At 43.4% G+C, this 18,363-nt stretch overlaps 1 protein-coding gene across 1 annotated transcript in view; it reads left to right on the plus strand.

Moving 5' to 3' along the window:
- Positions 1-571: 571 nt before the first annotated feature.
- Positions 572-18,363, plus strand: part of XPO1 (exportin 1) — a 35,169-nt gene continuing 17,377 nt past the window's right edge. Inside the window, exons 1-4 of the mRNA XM_066316558.1 lie at positions 572-1,297; positions 4,923-5,054; positions 9,102-9,203; positions 13,006-13,078. Coding sequence (XP_066172655.1) covers positions 4,929-5,054; positions 9,102-9,203; positions 13,006-13,078 — 301 coding nt within the window. The 5' untranslated portion in view covers positions 572-1,297; positions 4,923-4,928. The remainder of the gene's footprint in view (positions 1,298-4,922; positions 5,055-9,101; positions 9,204-13,005; positions 13,079-18,363) is intronic.

An 18,363-nucleotide genomic window follows, 5' to 3' on the forward strand; every position in this document is an offset into this window, starting at 1 on the left:
GCTACACTCCCTCGGAGACAGCGCCTCGGCACAAACGGGATAGTGCCGGACCGCTTCCCCTGACGGGCCAATTCCTCCGGCCTCCTCGGCTCAGGGCTCGTTCCCCCCGAGCCCCGTCCCCTCAGGGACCATCCGCCCCGCCGCCGCCATTGCGCCTCGGGCACGCGCCCGGGGGCGCCCAACGGCCGCGCTTTTCCCGCCCCCTCCCGCCGCAGCCCCGAATGCCGCGCTCCGCCGCGCGCGTCACGCCGCCGCCGCCACCGGCCAATGAGAGCGCGGCCAGCCCTGCGCCCGCGCTTTGCGAGCCGGGAGGCGGGGCAACTTTGAGTGGCAGCGCGGCTCGGCCTATCGGAGAGCGGCGGCCCCCCCCTTAGCGCGCAAAGCGCTGCTGGAGAGGGGGCGGATCCCCTCGGCTCACCCCCCCCGCCGCCGCTCGCTCCCCCCGCCTATCCGAGCCGCGCAGCGGATTGACAGCTCGTCTGACCAATCAGCGTGGCGGCCGCCTTCGCGGCGGCACATCCCGGGGCCAATGGGAGCGGCGGCTGGGCGGGGCTCCCGAGGTTTCCAAACGCTCCGCGGCGCCATGGGCTGAAAACTAAACCGAGATGGAATCTCCCAGTCTGAACCGGTTTGAGCCGGTTCCGAGCCTGTGGCATTAGGAGGGGGAGACGCGCCGCGCTCAGTCCCCATCGCCGCCGCCGCGTGTGCGACCTGCTCGTAGGGGACTCGCAGCTGAGGGGACGAAGTTTAGTGCGAGCCGCGGGGGGGGCGGCGGGAATGGGGGCGAACTGAGCGCCGGGCGGGGAGGGCGGCAGCCGCAGGGGCAGCGAGAGCCGGCGGGGCCGGGCCTGGGCGGCGCGGGAGGCGCAGCCGGGTAGATCCCCCCGCACCAGCGAGGCCGGAGCGCCGCGCCCGCCGCTTTCCCGGGGCTGAGGGGAAGGCGCGGAGCCGAGCGCGGAGCCCCGGGGGCCGCTGCGGGCGCCTGGTGCGGCCAGGCCGGGCACGCTGCGAGGGGAGGAGTGGCGCCACTAACCCCGACCTACCACCGAGGAGGGAGCGCTCGCCTTCCCCCCCACCTCCTGCCCTGGTGGTTTTTTCCCTCCTTCCGTGCTGATTTTTTTTTCCCTCCTTCCGTGGTGTTTTTTTTTTTTTTTTTTTAAATTTTTTTTTTGGGAAGGGGTTATTTTTGGTGGTCTTTTTTTATTATTATTATTTTTTTTCTTGTGGCGTGTGGTGGTTAGAAACTTGGCTCGCCCGCCCTTACTTTCTGAAGGAAGAGGCTGTGAGAAACCCCTAGGTAAGCGAGGGCTGCAGGGGGGTCGCGATGAGCAAGGCGGTGGGGGCAGAGCGGGGTATTTTGGGGGGCACAGCGGGGGCGTGTGGCCGTGCAGGAGGGCACAGAGCCTGGCCTGTGCTAGGAGGGCTGTGCTGCACCCCGTGGAGCAGCCCTGAGGGGCGGGGGTGCGCTTGGAGGGGGTTCGGGGTACGAGCATCCCCGGCCTGGCCGAGCGTAGCCACGGATGCTGCGGGGGATGCTCCTCGTTAGGAGGAGGCCGGGCGGGCTGCGATCGGGTACGGGTAAATCCAGCGGCATAATCTGTAAATTATTAGGAGTGGAAGTTTCCAGAAATATTTTTTTTATGTGTGTGTGTGTGCGTGTGTCTGTGCAGCAGTATTGAAACGTCCGCCTGGATCACGTGGGGAGCCCTGTATAGAGCGCAGGGCTGGAGCCCAGGGGAGGAGGAGGAGGAGGAGGAGGAGGAGGAGGGAGGGGCTGCGGGGCCACCGCGCTCCGCAGGGCCCCGGCCCGCCCGCCGCACGGCCCGTTCCCCGCCGGGAGCCCGGCCCTGCCGCCCGGAGCCGCCCGCAGCCCGGAGCCGGCCGCTGCCCGCCCGCCGGGCCGCTGCGGCAGCAGCCGTGTGAGGGCCGCCGCGCTGGGGTGGGTGCGAGTTATTTCCAGCCCGAAATGAACGCTCCGAGGTGTCGGGCAGATGTTACTTAATCCGTCTCGTCCTTCTCCTTCACGTGTGTGTGTGTGAGGAAGGGAAGGGGCGGTTTCGTTGCCATCGCTGGTGTGTGGAGTCTGATGCGGACGCGTTTGTCGTGCGCTGCGTTTCAGAGGCGCTCACCCCTCCTGGGTGGGATTTACAAGTGATGCAGCTAATTCCTTGGAAGAGGGAGGCAGTTCATTTGCATTGCGTGCTTAGAAATGGAGCACAGTGACTCTCCCGGGGTGGGTTTGGGTTTTTTTTTTTTTTTAGTCGCTGCCCCCGATGAGCTTTAAGTATCTGGGTTAAAGGTGCTGTTGGACTCACGGTAAATGCTCGACATTTCTTACTATGAAGTGCCTGCTGTTATTGCTGTGTGCTACATGCCAAAATGAATCGGGTGTACCACAACAAGCTAACTGTTGTGTTGAAGGTCCAGGGTCATCGAGAGTTGGGATAACTGTGTAAACAGTGCTGTAAATGCAGTTCTTTTGACCTTCGGTAGATGTCACATTCTTGCTGTGTTGTAGCTTTGATTTTTTTGCTGGTTTGGTTTTTATATATTTTTTTAACTTTTTTTTTTGTTTGTTTCTGCTTGCCCATTTATTGAAGCACGGATCAGTGGTGGCTCTTGGAGCGGAGGCTTAAACCTGTTCCGGAGTTGAGGCCTGATGGGGGAGGGAGAAGTGTAGGAGTACAGTAAATCAGAGATTACGAGCTCCATGCGGGCACAGCGTTAGGAGTGGGAGATCCAGCCGCTTGCAGGTGGTGGTGGCCCCGAAGCCGCCATTTCTGTCTTTCGGCTGCCCAAGGAGGTAGGTCATTTCCAACATAATGCTGGGAGTGGCGAAGGGCCCTATTCAAAACATTTCCTTTCGGCTTCCATGTGTTGAATAACTTCTCTCGGTCACGCTGCTTCTCCTCGGCGCTCTCGGGGCGGCCCCAAAACCACCGAAAGAGGCTCAGGTCTGAAATGAATGGCCCTACGTGCGGAGCGATTGGTTCACGACATTGATTGTAGTTGGGAAACCGCTTTCCCGGCTCAGCCATGGAGGCCAGATGTGGACAAAAAGGGGCGTGCCTGGGAGCACCAGGGGCTGGGCGAGCACTGACTGCCCTGAGCCTCTTCGTGGGGGCACTTTCCTTCTGGTGCTGCTGCTCACTGCCCTTCGTTTGGCAGGGGACATTTCCAGCGTCCTCCTGAGCCAAAAGAACGAAACGAAGAATGAACTCCGCCGTTTCTGCATCTGTTTGTCACTCCCAAACTTAACGTCGCAATTCTGAGAACGTTAGGAGTTGAAGGAGGGGAAGAATAGACAAGGAGTGTTAATTTTAATTGATTTTGTTCTCTGCTTGGTGTTTATTTTCTTCTGGTTTTGCAGGTACACGTTTTAAAAAGACTTGACTGGCTGTTAAGATGAAGCCCTTAAAATGGTTGTGTTGGTGTAGTAATACCGAGTTTTCTGCTTAAAAATCCAATTAGAATAATTGGGTTTGAAGCTATTTTTATATATAGAAGTAAAAGAAATCACTCGATGCTGCTTGCATATACACATTTCTAAACAAAAGATTTTCCTTGTCTGGATGCTACTGTAAAACTTTCACTTAATTAGTAATTACTCGAGTTGAGGCACAGGTTTGTCTTGCTCCGTACTTTTGAGCATGAGCTCAAATGCATAAAGGAGAAAACAAATTCTTTCTTACACATGGAGTCATTTAGTAAGAGCAAATCTGACTTTCTGGGGTGTGTTCCTGGAAAAGTTTCAGGTTGTATCTTCCTGAGTATGCAGATGGCTGTGGTGTAACTTTTTGATTGATCTTCCACTTGCCCAGACTTCTGGCTGTTTGAGTGAGCAGTTTTATGTGAGATTTGCAGGTTTACAGGGTTTGAAAAGGACAGTGAGGGGGACCCGGGTACTGTGGATGGCAGGGTGGGAGTATGTGTCAGAGTTGCCATTTTCTGTGAGAACGGGGCAATAAACTTGATTAGGTGTTTGCAACGTGGGTGAGGGAGAGTGGTGTGAAAAAGGTAGAGTATAACTTACCATCAGAAATTCTGTGGCTTCTGGCTTGTTTTCCTGCTTTCCATGAATGCCTTTATCTTGCACCAGTCTGTGGCTGGTAAAGAATCTTACATGCACACCCCACCTGACTCCCTTTGCATAATATCGAGGCTGCTCTATCCAAGACAGAGAGTTAATGCCTTTGTCCCTGAGTTTAGGGGACCTGAAACCTCCAGTAGAATTCCATTTCAGTTCGAAGTGATCTCACATGGCACACAGAGCAACCTGCTGATGGAACAGTCCCTTTGCTTCATGTTCTCAAAGTGCCTTCGGTCAGCTTAGTTTCAGTGGTGATTTTTTTTTTTTACTTGGATGTGGTTAACTTGTAAGGTGGCTTTTTCTTTTTCCCCAACTATTTGAAAAATGCCCTCTGGCTAATTTCTTACTCAGTGCGTAGATCGTGTTTCACCTCCATACCCAAGTGTTTAAAAGCTTTTGGAACTGACTCCTGAATGTGCACGTTGGCCTTGGGAACTCGATACTGGGCCGAGATTGCCAGTGTGGGTTTTGGTTGTGGTGACACAAGGTTTTTCGACCAGAAGAGGTGTAGGGCTTGGTGCCTGCTTTGAAACAAGCCCCAGGGTGCTGGTAACACAGCCCCTTCTCTAGTCAGGCTGTTATTATGTGTTTTACCTGTTGAAGACCCTGCCTCAGAGTTGAGCTGGGGTAGTGATGAGTGAATTTTTCAGGGGGGAAAAAGAAAAGTTTGTCCTGGTATGTGCCCCACAATCAAGGCAGTGGTATCTATTACTGCTAGCATAAGCATCTTGTTTCAATGAGACAAATGAGCTAAGTTGAAGCACTTGCTTTGCAGCTGCAACTGATAATAATTTCTTACTAATTGATCAATTTTTAAAAATTTATTTTGCAGTAATCTATGCCAGCAATTATGACAATGTTAGCAGACCATGCAGCTCGTCAGCTGCTGGATTTTAACCAGAAACTGGATATCAATCTCTTGGACAATGTGGTGAACTGCTTGTACCATGGAGAAGGTGCACAGGTAAGGTGACTTGCAACATGCATTTATTGACCACCTTTTCCTTACAACAAATCAGCTGAGCAAAATCAATTCACTTCAGTAGCAATTAGTAATATTAGTGAATTTACTGAGCTACTTCTGGAATATCACTGGCAGTCACATGGAATGTGAATTCACATTGAAATGACACTTGGAGAAATGTTTATTTGGTGTGTGTTCATTTTCAGCTTGCCTTCTGATGTTGAAAATTCTTAGCAAATATGATTTGGTAGGGACACTTGGTGCAGCTCACCTCTTCTGACTTAGTTCTTCAGGAAGATCCGAGCTACCTGTTACTTCTTATTATGGACAGAGTTGGGAAACCATAAATGTAATGTTTGCTTCAGTGAAGAATTGTATTTAAAAGAAAAATCTTCTTGGTCCTATTACTGTGTTTGTATTTATAAAGAAGCATGTCATGCATATTTAATAGAAGAGTTTGTTCCTTTCTTGTGTCTGGTTTTTTTTATTTCCCATTACAGTTTGCACAGGTTCTTCTCTCATTCTTTCCTTTGGACTTAGTGCAGATTGTGAAGTACTAAGTTGAAATGGAAGGACAGTGCATTGGTGTGTTTGCATATATTCCCTAGAAAGTGAATCTTGTATTGCTTTTGTCTATTTCTTGAACTTCTTTGGAAACAAGACTTAAATGTTGAGAGCAGCTATTGCTGCAAAGGGTGTTGGCATGGTTCCTCTCCTGGCAGATTTTAATTGTTCAGGCTCAACAAATTGGGAGTTTCAGTGTCAGGCATCTCTTACTAAGATAGTCTTGCACAACAATGAGTGAATTAAGTGGGACAAAGTAGCTGATGCTTTTCTATTCTTTCCAGCTGTTAGAATAAACAATGATATACTTGCATATACTTGCTTTGTGTATCTCTTTAGGGGAAAAAAAAAAACCTTTTGTAAAGCTTACTAATGTGAATTCCAGTATGTTTTGAAATACCTTGTTATTTGAAATACTTGCATTTTGAGTGTCCTAAATTCAAATAGTTGCTTGCTGTAGTTTTTTTAAGTGCTTGAATGACAGAAAACTCCTTGTAGCTTTTGCCTTAAAAGTGTGGACATCTGTACCACTTGTTTTGTGATCTTTTACTGCCCTGCAAACCAGGTGATGCTTATAATGTTGTTTGGCTTGAAAAGAGTTGAAAAGGTTGGGAAGGTTTATAAGGAAAATAAAGGATTAGCATTAAATACAATCATTACATTGCTATTGTTCTGGCATTGTGAGAAGTTGCTTCACTTAAAACGGCTGGGAAAAGTCTCTAATGTTTAGAAAATCAATGCAATAAGATGCAAAAATTCAAGAGGAGGTGTTTAACTGGCAGAAGTGAATTCTGATATAAACTTATTGAAATACATGTACGTATTTATATGTGTCACCTCAGTGAAACTTTGGCCAGCTATTTTAGTACTTTTCCAAACTGGAGACATTTCAGGGAGTCTGACTTTTCCCTCTTCTGGGGGCTAAAAAAAAAAATTACAGGAAAAAATGGTTCTCAGTGGAGTCTGAGAGCTCAAGTCCTTTACTAAAGGGTGACAGGCATAATAGGAGTTGAGGAAACTAAATATTAAAATTGGGACATTACCAGTGGTTTTCCTGCAATAGGTCAGGGCAATGTCAGGGTAAAACAGGTTTAGAATGCAACCTGAATGGCCTGTGCTGAACTTGCTTTCAGATTCACCTGCCTCCTCCTCCTGCTTAGTTCTTATCTCTGCTTGCAAAACTGTTATCTGCTCATCTATATTAGGCAAGAAAGAAGCTATTTTCTGTCCTGGAGATTTACATTTTTTTCTCTTAGCCTTTTTGGGTATACTTCTCTGAAAAGAAAAAATGGCTCCACCCCAAGTGCAACACATGACTAAGGAGATTTCAAGAAAGTCATAAATATTTACCTGGACTCATCCCAGCCTCTTAATTCCATTGATCTGTTAGATCTTCACAGGTCCAGAAAGATGATTTGGAAATGTCTTTTTGGTACCAGTGACACCGTGAGGCTTTGTTTTATTACTAAAACCGTTATTACTTAATTTATACCGTTTATGAAACTGCAGGGTTTGAAGTCCAGAAAAGGGGTTAGGTGGGTATGAGAGCAAACCTTTCAGCGCTGGGAGAAGGATATGGACTGTCTGTGTTTTGTTGGTGTTGAAATTTGATCCTGGGATATGTTACCAGTATTAGAAGCAAGCAGGAGGCCAATATGAAAACACTTTCAGATTGAACCTGGAAGTAATGCAGCTATTCCTTCCCTTTTAAAACTAAAAGTGTATTCAAAGTGCTGGTTTTTCTGCTTGTTTTTAACTCTGATGTCACACTGGAACAATAAGGCTGTACTGGTCGTGGTCTTAAACAGAATATTTGTGTGGTACTTGTCTGTATCAAATCTGCAGGGACTTGCTGGTCCAGTTGCTCCACTGTGCTCAATGATATCAAGCAGGGATGCAAGAAGTGTTGTACAGGTAGTTTAGACATCCTTGCCTTTTTCTGTTGGAACCTCCAGTTTCACTTTGTAAATCACATGCCAAATTTGTCAGTTTCTTGTATTTTATATATATATATAGATTTGAGGTCTTGATTTGGTTTCTAATTTGCTGAGAAAACATGTTTTTTTACACCAGTTGCTGATTAGCTTGAGTATGTACTTGGATGAGACTAGAAAGCTGCCTGGCTGGAGTAAATTCTAACTGTTGAAGTTGATCCTAAAGCAAAGCTTTAACTGCTTTGTAACTCAGTGCCAAAATACCTATATTCAATTTTGCAATAGAATTTCCACGAAAAGGCTACTAGAGAAAAAAAAAACTAAAGAGAGAGGAGAGTGAAAGATGAGTGTTATCAAGTGTTACCAAAAATCTTTGAGAAGACACATTTTGCAAATAAATACATATATAATCTAAGAAAATAAAATGGTGCACACCAGTTCTTAAATCTAATGAAAACGTTTTATAAAATCACAGATGAAGTCAGGTGCTTTTCCATACAGGGAAGTTTCAGAATTCATTGCCCTTGTGAAATAATGAATGCACAAAGAAAGCCCAGGAAAATTCACAGGTGACAAGCACAGGAAGTGTGGCCCCTTGGCATCACTTTATTGGCATTACTCCTATTGTGCCTTTGGACAGTCGTTGAAGTGGCTCTGCAGTGCAGTGAGAGAGTGAACCAAGTTCTGTTAATTGTGTTGTAAAACGTCCCCCTTGTTGCTAAGGCAGTGCCTGATGCTTGTAGGGGGCACAGTTTGCTGCAAGATTTGTCAGCCCGTGGCACTTTTGGAAATGGCTGACGTCACTTCGGCTCACTGAAAATTCTTGAGGACATGCAGGGTTTTGAAAAGGATGGCTGAAATGAATTCAGCTATTTCCATGTGTAATTGCTTCAGATGAGGTTTTCAAGAAACCACAGCATCTAGGACAGTAATTGATAATGTCAGTCTCCAAGGAAGAGCAAAGCATTAGCATGACCAGCTCCCTTCCTCCTGCCAGTAGGTTTTATTATGGTTTTGTAGGTTGTTAGGTACACCAAGGATCCTTCAGAGGTAGGGATTGGAGACCTCTAATGCTCTGCTCTGTGGTTCTTCAAAATAAAATCAACAGTTCTGCAGCACAAAGCAGATCCTTAAAGCTGGCACTTTGTGGAAGTGCTTCCATTGGGACTAGCAAGTTTGTGTGTCCTAGGATGAAGTTTTCTCTAGATGACTTCGTGGAAGCAGAGAGAACTTCATTCTCCAGTAGGTTTTCCCCGTTGTGTGTGCTGTTCTTGCACTTTTGCTGCTGGTCTGGAGCAGTCATTCAGGATGAAAGAGTGGCAGTGAGTAATCACTGTCCTGCCTCTGTGGGCTTGTGGAATTTGGTTGTTACTAAACTTCAGCTGTCACAGGAGGAGGCTTAAGGGACTTGTTGCTGCTGGTTGAGTTCTGCCTAACTCTTAGAAAAGTGGTTTAAATGGAGTGTCACATATTGATGTCTTCAGTGACAGTATATAACCTCTTAAATAATCTAATGCTAACACTTTTTTCAAATCAAACTTTCTTTCAGCAAAGAATGGCACAAGAAGTGTTGACTCACTTAAAAGAACATCCTGATGCGTGGACAAGAGTTGATACTATTTTGGAGTTCTCTCAGAACATGAATACCAAAGTAAGCAAATCAACTTTTATTTATTTGGTTTTCCTCTTTCTTCCATTCATAAACTTTGAGGAAGGTATCTCATTTTTAGCTGTAGACTTTCTTGATTCAAACCATATTTTTTTCGATTGTCTTGTTCGCAAAGTTGGCTTTAAGCAAGAAGTGTAAATGAAAAAAATACTCAGAACTCCTTTTACATTGCCAAGAGTTTCTCCCTCCCCTCCCTTTTTTATTTTTTTGAGGATGAGCTAATTTGGATACACAGATTTTTTTTCAAGGCACATACTAGCGTTATGCCAGTTTCCAAGATTGGTATTGTGTCTGTGTAAATCTGAATAATGGAAAGTCTCCTAGAGCCACATTTTGTCCTTGGGTAAGTGCTTGGCTGTGTGTGATCATAATGACAGCCATGTGCATGTACCTGAGGAGAAAATTTGTCCCTAGGTGTATTAAAGACAAAACAAACCTTATTGGGCCAAGGTTTTGAGCAATCAATAAAGATTAAGCACCGAAAGTTTGTAGTACCTCAGCTCTATGCAGAACACATTTGCTTTGTACTGCTGTTGGAAATCCATCCCTCTGTCATGGAAGAGGCTAAAATGGGCAGCACTCAGGGCTTTTTCTGCAATTTGAAATGCTTTGCCTAAGACTAGTGAAGTTTAAGCCAAAAAGATGATCAAAATGTGTTTTCACTGTCTTAAGTTTGATGATTATTATCTCAAATAAGTGACATGCATGTTTTTCTGCTGGATGCACACTGTGTTCAAACAGAAAAAAAATTGTGTTTGGATGGTTTCTGAAATCATGTAGTATTCATGAAGCAGTTCATTTTTATTTTTTTTCATTGCTCTCTGAAGTTGAGGGGAAAACAGTTTAAAGAACTTCCTCAAAGTAACACCTTTAAGCACCTTTAAGTAACAGTGTTTGCCTGTTTGCTTGCCTGGTAAACTTTGCTTTTTATACTGACAGACATTACTAATGTTTAAGTTGATTTATCAACAGTATTTTTAAAAAGTCAAATTTGTCTTGTGAAAAATGAGATGATTAGAGGAACAGAAAGAAAGCAACAGGTAAAGAATTCTTCAATTTACATAAATTGCAAATGATTTGGTGCTAAATTTATGCACTATGACATTTGGCTTTTATGCAATCATATTTTTTCTTTAATTAAAGCTGTTAACACTACCTGATATTAATCATAATGTTCCATTATGTTGATTGCTTGTAATAGGAAGAAAAGGGGTGTCTTCCTGTGCAACTGACACAGCTAGGCTTTGACGGCAGGCCTCCACAAGGTCTACCCTTTTGATTCCCTTTAACTGAATTCTGTTCATCAATTGTTTTTTGTTTCTTGGGAGGTGGGAGGGAAAGGGATTCGGTGCATAAAATAAGTAATAAGGGTGCCATAGAAATTTCTACCATAGGGATCATTTCATGCCTTTTTTTTTTTTTGAGTCTTTTGCTGTTGCATGTCCCTCATCTTCATAACTGGCCAGTGAATTAGTGCTAGACAATTAGCAGTGAGCAAACCAAGGGCAAATTAGTTTTTGAAATGCTTCTGTCTTACACAGAGTTAAAATGTGTTCACATGTGCTGTTGCAGTAGTTGATTTAAAAGGCAGAACTTTGTGGTTGGTATCAGTGACTTTTTTGGGAGTGGTGTTTTTCATCAGAAATGAGGATAATTAGAACCACGAAATGAAGCAGAGTAAAGGCCCCTGAAGGCCCCTTGTAGGATGTTGGGGCTGATGGAGCCCCTCCAGGGTGGTGTGGCAAGAAGGATGTGCAGCTGAGGGTTGTACACAGTGATTCTGCAGCTGCTGCTGTGAGTTCTAGGGGAAAGGAGCATTTTGGGGACTGAGGAAGATGTGGACAAGACACTGCAGAGGGCAGAGCTGAAGTCACAAAAGAATGAGCAGAAACCTTTGCAGCATGAACAGCTTGAGGTCCATAAACACAAATGAGATGTTTGAACAGGTAATGAGGGATAAGTGTGGCAGGTTGCTAGAGGTGTCTGTCCTTTCATTTGATTCCAGGAAATTCTCAGTGAGGGAAAAACCCACTGAAGAGGAGGTCTGTCCTTAGTTTGTTAAGTTTTTTTTATTTGAGTTTCATTTGGTCATCTAGTGTTTATTAAAAATGAAACTAGACTTGCTATTTTGGTGTAAAAGCTGAATAAGTTCACTTGTGGAGAAAGTGAACGTGTTTAGTTAGTTGATACCTGAAAAATCAATGTGTGTGCCTGGGGAACCTAGAAATTTCACTAGTTTAGATGTGCTTCAGGAAAGTTAGCACTGTCTGATGTAAATATTCATACTGTTAACACTGTTAGGAGCTTTTGTAAGTATGTTTTGTATCATTAGCCTGGATCAGTTGCAGATGGTGTCTGTAAATTTATAGCAGTGGCTGGAATCAATTCCTGTGAGGCATCTTGTTAAAGAATGTTTTTGCACATTTTCCTTCATGAAAATTCCCTTGATTTCATTTAGCTTTTATGTCATGTAATTAAATCAATTTACAGGTTAAAATCTAGTTGATAAGCTTTTGCTGCTGACCATGGAGGAAATAAAAATACCATGCCAACTTTCTGTAATTCATAATTTTTCCTGGTGCCCAAGGTTTTGGAAGGGGACAGAATATTTTGCGAATGCGGGATGTGCACCTGAAATCTCCTGGGAACTGGGATCAGATAGAGAAGCAAAGAGATGTAGGTTATGTTAAGATGAGAACAGCAAAAATGCTCTTTTAAGGCAATGTAGCTTGGGACAGTCTACATTGTAGTTTGTTTAATTAACTTGAAGTCTGTATGATCCCTCTGGTCGAAATGCTAATGATCCTACTTGGTGTAACAACTAACCATTTTAAAGAGGAACTCTTATTCTCAGCCAAACTTGGAACTGTGGAAACTTGAGTTTACCTTTCAGGCATTGTTGTGATTTTTTTTTTCTCCCTAATCCACTGTAGATAAAGTAAAACTCCTCATCCCCTTTTCTCTCCTGTCTATTCATGCTAATGGGGTTTTACATATTAATGTTCTTTGGTCATGCCATGACAAACTTCTTTCCCTGTTACTGTGAGTTGGCAGTAGGGACAAATGGGCAGAGGGAATGGCCATTTGCAACGTTAATGGTTTCGGGTAAGAACATAGGAAGGAATTCCTGAAAGGTAAAATGATTTCCAAGAGCTTATTCACATTTTTATTGTTCTTTGACTGAGCACAAAAGTTCATCTTTAAATAGTAGAAATAGCTGCCATATTGGGGTGGGGATTGAAATTAAATAAACCTGTGGGTTGTCTTGCTGTTCCTAAAGTAACACACCAGTGAAGTTTGGGAAATACTTTCTCTAGAAAGTGCCAGTGTCAGGACATTTGATGCTAAGACAATTTTTTTTTTCCAGCTTTTAGAGGAACAATAGGAAGCTTGAGACACCATCCAAGCTGCTAAATATTTTAGGAGCCTGGTTGTGTTAATACTCAAACTTAGGAGCAGTCATTTGTGATACAAATTCATATCTGGCTGCTACTTTTCCAGATAGCCAAAATTGTTTGCCAGAGGGCCTTTCATTATCGTTTTTTCTTCCCTCCTGGTGTGAGCATGATCAAACAGCAGGACTTAGTATAGCCAAGAATAAAACAAGAAAATAAAATGCATGAAACCTCAGTAAATGGGTGAATAGACATATATTTAATAAAATTGTTAGTTTAATAATCTTGAAGTCTTAGATGTTAAGTGTGAATGTCTGATTGAATGAGAGTCCTACAAGTTAGTTAGTCCTACAGTAATGTACTCACATTTTGTTCTTCTCCAATTTCAGTATTATGGACTGCAGATCTTGGAAAATGTGATAAAAACAAGATGGAAGATTCTTCCAAGGAACCAGTGTGAAGGTAGGGAGGGATTTTTGTCTCTTCCTCATAACTTTGTGCATTAACCTAGATTTAGACCGTCAGTCTCTAAGTAACCTTCTGTCATGTGTCACAATATCTTGAATGGTGAAACCACATCTTTCACTTTTGTGATAGTGGTCTCGGTGGGTTGGTGAGCAGCTGAAATTCTGTAAATCTGTGGGAACAGGTGTGACTGATAGTTTTGAACCATCTGAGGTGAGCCGCTGGCATTGAGGTAGAGGTTTTCATTCTCTGTGCTTGGCACAGGAGGTTTTGTTCTCTTCACCCTTTGAGAGCTGTGTCCACTCTGGGGCCCCCTTGTTACCTTGTGCAGGCTTGTGTCATTATTTTGAAATTGTAAGCAGGTTCAATGATTTTAAAATAGGTACAGTGCAGTTGGGTTTGTTTAATGAAGTGTATAAACAGGCAGATTGCTGTAGTTGCTGCAGTCTAGGGTAAGTCCCAGTCTCCCACCAATGCAAAGAAGCTGGAAGTCTTTAAATAAATTCTGTGCTTAGTTTTTGGGTTTTCCCTTCCCCTGCAGCTTGCAGTGTTGCTGACTTTCAGACATTGGCTACAGTAAATGGAGGTACCCCTGTGGTGACAGGGTTAGTGCTTCTCATATGGTTGGCTGTCAAGCCATCACAGCTTGGACTTCAAAACATTAACTGCAACCCCTTTAAATTTTTGACATTAAATGGTGTCACTATACTTGTTTTTTTTACTAAAAGCTGGTTTTGGAACTAATTAAAAGTTCCAGAATTCTGTGTTCTGCTGTGAGGTTTTATTAACCATGCCGAGACATACTTTAAATTTTTACTACCTTAGGTTCTGAAGCTGCATTAATTAAAATGCAGTTTTAAGTGTTGATGAAAACAAACACATGGAGAGAGACTTCTACAGTTTTGTGCTTATTCCTCTTCTCACCTTTCCCCTGACCCTTCCAGCTCTAGGTTGGCAAAGGGTAGCTGTCTTTGAAAGCAAAACTGAAAGTGAAGTTTCCATTCATTCTGCTATTGGAGGTTTCTAGGGAACAGTTTCAGCTAAGGCTCCAACATCTATGCCCTTTTGAGAAACTGAAAGAACCACCTTAGTTAGCTAAAGTGAACTATTCTTTGTGCTTTTAATTATTGGAGTATCTCAGCTGAGTCATATTTGTTACATCTTTGACTATGAGCACTTAGTTTGAGTATTTTGGAGCTGTTGTCTGAAAGCTTTTGGCTGTGGGAGCAGAGCAGTAGGAAAAGGAGTTTAGGAGTATTGCCCACTGGTGAAGGGAGATGGAGAACAGATGTTACAGGGGTGGACATAACTTGATAGTTTGGAACTGAACAAGTGCCAAATACAGGAAGTAATTCAGTGTCTTAAAATTCATGCTCTTAATCAATAGGGGAGCTGAGAAGCAGTGAGGTTGCTGCTGCCTGTGCTTTGTGTCATTTTTTCCCTGACAGTGACAGTGCTGTTGGAGTGGTTCATGCCATCTAAGAAGATGCAATAACTCCATATGTTACTAGCCAAGATAAAGTTACTGTCTGTGGTTGTGTAATCATGTTGAAGTATCCTATTCTTATTTTTCTGACTTAGATATCTATGAAGACTCCAGAGGAAATAAAAAAATCCTTTATACTAACAAAAGTGTGCTGTTTATTTATCTTTTAAAACACTTTCCCTTTGACAGAGTCAAATGAAAATTGTGAAATTGACTTTTATCCTGTTCAAGGGAAACTGGGTTAGCTGGCTTTTACTTGTGCAGTAGAAGAGGAACCAAATGTATTTTCTGTACCATGGTATTTTATCCAGCTTGGCCTCAGTGGTGTAGGAGGGAGAATCTGTTTCATCTCTAATCCAGTTTGATCTGGTCTGTGGTAGTTGTTTTTCTAATTTTTTTATTTGGCTGATTATACTGGCTGGTACAAAGAGCTGCTCCAGAGCTCATTCAGGTGGCTTGATTACCTGGGAGATAGTAAGGCTGGTTAAATTGAGGTTTCCTTGGCTCCAGCTGTTCTTTGGTTGACAGGATTTTCCTGTTTGAAGTGTAGCTGCTGGAATGTGTGTGCAGGAAACTGAAACGTGGTGTACAGTGGAATGCTTAGTGACAAAGCAAATCGTGCAGGTTTCAAATCAGTTTTACCTTATATCATAATCTATAAAATGTGTCTTCTGCAGGTCTGGTTGGTTGGTGTAGTAAATACAGCTGACAAATCTTACTATTGGTTAAGAGGAAACTAAGTGCCTTTACAGGAAAAACACTGCTCCCCCTTTTTAGCAACAGCAGTGCTTAAGAGTTAAAGTCAAGAGCAGATCTGAATTAAATGGTCAGTGAATAAAAAAGGTTTTGAAATTACTTCCGTGAAACTTGTTGCAAGAAATAAAGCAATGTTGTTAATTACAGAGCATGAACTGTAACTTCTTTTATGTTGGTATTTTTTGTTGTTTGTTTTTAACAAGTTGTACATCAGAATGACTTGTTGGGCTGTGAGGTTAGCCAGAGGTTTGGTGCTGCTTCTGTCTGTATGTTGGAGGGTTTCAGCTTCCAGCCTTGAATTTCGAATGCAAGGAGATAAATGTTTTCTTCAGATGTTTCTTTAGACTTGAAGCTCTGTTCTGAAGGTTTTCTTTTGTTTTAAAGTAGCTTTTGGGTTTGAGCTTTTCTGGCCCTGCTGTGTTTTAACTATTGTTAAAACACAACTATTGCGAAATAGCTTTCTCTTCCTCAGGTGGTGTTGTTTGTGAGCACTTTTGAAAAGTTTGGTTTTATCTTCTCTTAATCCTGAAAGAAGAATTGGGCAAAACAATCAATTTATCATTCTAAAATACTGACCTGATGGCTTCTTGTTTTTCTTACTTTTGATTTGCTTTTGAAGTTAGCAGTGGGAACCAGTTGGTTTTGTAGACAAAAGTGGAGTTTGAGGCTCAGATGGGGTAAAATTGGGTTAAATCAGATGCCTGACCTGCACATTCAGCCTTGAGACATGTTTGGTCATAGCCCCCAGCAATGGTTAGCCTTGCTCTGGGTGATTTTAATGGCTCTTCCACATACACAAATGATCTCATGTGGTTTTCATTGAGGCCTGGCTGGGGCAGGTGATGTATTCCAGAACATCCCAGGCAGTGCTGAACCTGGCTGATTGCCAGGGGATTGGGCATCATTCTCCAGTTGGAGTTCTTGCTTTACTGAGGTGTGATACTAAATTGCTTTAAACTGATATCCTTTAGAGTTGATTGTTTAATAACACTCAGAAAGAATGGCATTTGATTAAAGTGCTGTGGTATCAAAAGGATTTTCTTTGGCAGTGTGAAAACCTGCCTGGAAAGAAAGGCTTTTTGGTCTTCAGTGCAGTGATACGTTTCATTAATCCCGCATTGTGAAATGAAACAGTGTTCCCATGAACAGAGTGAGCTTGTCTAGAGTGTTTGGAGCTGGAATGGATAAAGCACTTCTTCATTAGGAAACACAAATTGCTTGTACAACTTTTCTCATTCTGACATGAAAAAGTGAAGTGTTCAGAGATGCAGTTCAGTGTTTTCCAGGAAGGTCCTGGAGTTGAGTGTAAAGCTTTTGATGCGGTGGGAGCTGCTGTAGAGGAGGTGTTTCTGTGCAGCAGTGAGATATTTTAATGGAAATTCCTGGCCTGCTTCATGAGGAAGATGTTTCTTTGGCTCTCTGTAAAGAAGAGGGGATGAGTTACATGGCACTTCTGATTATGTGTGAAGACAAACTCTGCCTTTTTTGAGGTTTTATGAGTTTTCTCTTGAAAAGCATGGATCATGAATTGATTCAGTTCACCACTAAGGGGTAAAGATGGTTGTGGGACTGTATGGGAAAGCTTTGTTTCTTATCACTAGAAATAAGATGGTATTTTGACTACATTTTGGGACTTAACAGTTCAGTGTAAGTGTGTATGCATACAGACATCCCCAGAGGGGACAGCTCAGCTTTGGCATTTGAAATTCTAATTTTGATTGCAAGATAATATTAATTTGCTGACTTTCATTGCCCACCTGATTCATTTGTGCCTATTATTTTTTAATACAGGCAGAGACTTTATTAATCTTAGTAAATTAGAGTGAGCTTGCATCTGCAGCAGCAGCTAGAATAATTTTTGACACTTGTGAAATGCTTGTGCTCTGTGATTGCACAGAAGGCTGTGCCTGTGTGCCTTGAGGACAAGAAGGGGGTTTGTTGCAGGTGTGTGTTTGCTGATTGTGTCCATGGTTATTTACCTGCTGTACTGGGCTGTGACAGGAGCCCTGTGCTCGGGGTACAGAGTGTGCAGGAGAGGTAATGGCTTCCTAGAGCACACCCAAAGGTTAAACTGGAGGATATTTCCTCAACTTCAGGCTGCAGAAATTACTCATGTTTGATAACGTGACGCTCCTCAACTGTCCCAGTTCCACTCTAAGCATGGCACAGCTTGGGTCACTTGGGAAAACAACTTTCCCTCCAGGAAGTGTTTCAGTTTTACTGGATGTTTGCCTCTCTGTCAAGGAGCAACTTTCACAGAAGGATGACAGTATCAAATGGACACCCAGGAATGTTCCCAAAGGCCTCACGTTCATGCCCTTGCTCTGTCATCCCTTTTATGGTGCTTTGTACAAAAGTACTTACCGGGTTAGCTTTCCAGAAAATTCCAGCAGTGGGGCTGGTCCAGGCCTGGAGCACAGCCTGCTGCCTTTGGTTGTCCTGAGATCAGTGCAATTGCAAGGTCAGATAAGCTTTGAAGAACATTTTGTGTGTCCTGGGTGTTGTGGTTGGTGTGGCTTTTGTTTTGTTTTATTGGAAGGTCTGTTTTCCTGCACTGTCTGTCTCTTCCTGCTTGGCTCAGAGAAGGGCCTGAACTTGGCAGTTGTGGTGTTGGCCTCTTAAAGCCTTGTTCAGCTGTTTCTCTGATGGGAGGAGACCTAGGCACTGCTTGTGGGGCTTGTGCAGGTGCTTTCCTTTTTAACATAACACTTCCTTTTGAGTTCCCCAAACACAGTGCTTTTAGCTTATCCTATGGGTTACTATCCCCTGAACAGTTTCTTGGACATGTTCTGCTAAAAAGTGGTAATGAGCTTCTGGGTTGATTTTTGTCACAATATAAATTTGACATATATTTGTTCTGCTGAAAATTAACTTTCCTATGGAATGAGAAATGAGCTATTAAATATGGAGCAGAAACCATAACACTTGAAGTTAAAAAAAAAAAAAAAAGTAGAAAACTACATCTGAGCCAAAAAGAGCATTAGAGAATTGGATAGCTGCTGCTTTTAGCGGATTAAGAACATGACTTTGTTCACTGGAT

Source organism: Sylvia atricapilla, chromosome 3 (assembly GCF_009819655.1).
Source record: "Sylvia atricapilla isolate bSylAtr1 chromosome 3, bSylAtr1.pri, whole genome shotgun sequence".
NCBI lineage: Eukaryota > Metazoa > Chordata > Aves > Passeriformes > Sylviidae > Sylvia > Sylvia atricapilla.